The sequence below is a fragment of the Atta colombica genome, unplaced genomic scaffold, assembly GCF_001594045.1.
Source record: "Atta colombica isolate Treedump-2 unplaced genomic scaffold, Acol1.0 scaffold205, whole genome shotgun sequence".
NCBI classification, from domain to species: domain Eukaryota; kingdom Metazoa; phylum Arthropoda; class Insecta; order Hymenoptera; family Formicidae; genus Atta; species Atta colombica.
Window position 1 is genome coordinate 1,761,570 of NW_017259300.1, and position 2,339 is coordinate 1,763,908.

The following is a 2,339-nucleotide window of genomic DNA, read 5'->3' on the forward strand; positions in this document are numbered from 1 at the left end:
TGCTCATTCAAATAAATTAAATTTTTCTCATTTGTACGCAATTTATGCAATAAATTTATTATATTAATGTCATAGACGCACTTACATAAATAATCAGGCAGAATCTGATCGCCGTATCGAGATCAGATTGTAAAAAAATAGAGATAACCCGTATCTTTTAAGGAATGCCATATATTATACCATTATACGTTAAACGACAAAAATTGATATGTTGTTTCAACCTTAATCCGATTAATTTTCTTAAAATTTCAGCATTTGAGCATACGATATGAAATACATAAAAGCTTCTTCTCTAATAATCCATACTGAGTAATGCAGCGTACTAAACGTGTATTTCAATTTCGCGTAAGTCTTAGAGATTTATCAATTTCAAAGCAAGATATTAGAGATATACTTGTCTCGAGTTTGCGCAAAAGCTATCTTTCTCTTTTTTCTCTATCTTTTGCTTATTATTCTATCATTTTCATACATAAGCATTTGGGGAGATCATAATCGTGACATCGGTACGCCAAGCCTGGAAACTGCTCTCCGATGTCATTTGTCATCACGAAAATATCATTACGAAAATACCGGATATCACCTAACGCGATTCGAATTCATGACTACCAGCAATTCTCGAATCTTAGTGTGGTAAACACGTGTCGGAATCTCCGCTGCTAGCCATGGAGAAGTTCGCGGAGTCTCGATCGCTCTGTCTGATTTGCGCGGTAACCGTGAGCTTGTTGTTGCTTTGCGGTATTTGAGGGAAGGTATGATGGCCCGGCAGGGCCCAAGGTTGAGTATGCAACTGCACCGGCGGGAATCTCTTGATGAAAGGATTGTTAGGGCCAACGGCGTTAGCGTGGAGCAGCCTGACGCCGTTATGATGCGACGGAAGAGTCGTATGTGCTGGCATAGTGGAGTGGACTTGCGGAGGCACGAAGGTGTGCCTTGGCACGGATCCGCAGCTGCCGGTAGAGCCGCCGCTCATGTTCGCCGCGGCCACACTATGGGTAGCGTGCGGCAGCGGCATCGTGGAGCAGTGAGGATAGGTAACGATAGGCTGTGTAGGATAATGCGGCAAAGTTGCCGAGGAGGCCTGTATGCGAATATCGTTGCTCTCGGTGAAGGAAGTCATCCTCATATTAGTGGATCGACCGAATGGTTCCTCGTTTGGATTCAACGGATCCGTGAGCTTCGTTCTCGAGAGCTTGCGACGGATCACGACCGTCGCCTCATTTGGATTCTCCAAGATGACTGCCGGACAGCCAGAGCCAATCTCGTTAACGGCATTGCTATACGGCGGCACATGGTTTACGTATTGCGGCGAGGAGAAGGATTGACTGGTGCCAGGACGACTGTTGGGCGGTGAGAATGTCATATTCGCTGAGGGTGGCTGTGTACCACGCTGAAGAGAGCAGCTGCGCCATTGTTCGCGCGGCTCCTCGCGTGACTCCCCTGTTAGGTCGTCCACGCTGGTCGCCCGACGCTGGGAGCTACTGTGGCTGGCGTTGCTGGCGTTACTTGCGTTACTGTGCACGCCACTTGATGTTTCGCTGTTGCTACTGGTATTGCTGTGACCGGTTACCGAACCAGCACCACCACCGCTGCCTACCGTGTCCAAGGGTGGCGAGTTCGAGGAGTCCGAGCGTGGTGTCAACTCATCATGCGGCATCCCCGAATCCGCACGGCGCAGGCATCGCGGCGTCTGCCCGCCGTTCATCTGGAAAGTTCCATCGTTGAGTTACGATTGCGATTCTGGTTGCAGTGTTGTAAAAGCGACGAAAACGTACATATAACGCGAAAATACATATCACAAGGAAAGACGATGCACAAAGATACGTTGAAGTAATTACGTGTACTCTTCCTTATAACAAACTGTAGTTTTATTCTTTTTTTGCCTACACAGGATATAGGAATAATATGGAGTGACGTGCGAGGTTAAACATCGCAAACGATGAATAAGATTATCATTGCATTAATCTATTCTATCAAGAAAATTGGATTTATAAAAAATGTCCAATTAACCAGTAGTATGTTAATATGTAATTTCACATTCATAGACTGGGTCCACTTTTTGATAAACTTCAGTTCACTTTCTAACTCTTTTACTCTCTTATGTTTTTACTCTTTTATTCTTTTGTTTCTATCTATTAGAAAAATTATTACATAGTTTATGAAAAATGGAACAACTAGCCCTCAATCGTCAATTAATTCGAGTACATTGCGAATGCAACGATAGTCTTATGTCCTCGTCTACGTGAATCACACTCAGAGAAATACATAATGATAGCAATTATAAAGATATATAAGTTTTATATGTTTAGAATTTAATAGCTTTATATATATACATATATATA

General features: G+C 43.6%; 1 protein-coding gene across 1 annotated transcript in view; it reads right to left on the bottom strand.

Moving 5' to 3' along the window:
• Positions 1 to 430: 430 nt before the first annotated feature.
• Positions 431 to 2,339, bottom strand: part of LOC108687315 (protein tincar) — a 37,305-nt gene continuing 35,396 nt past the window's right edge. Inside the window, exon 12 of the mRNA XM_018193009.1 lies at positions 431 to 1,702. Within this exon, the coding sequence (XP_018048498.1) occupies positions 623 to 1,702 (1,080 nt within the window). The 3' untranslated portion in view covers positions 431 to 622. The remainder of the gene's footprint in view (positions 1,703 to 2,339) is intronic.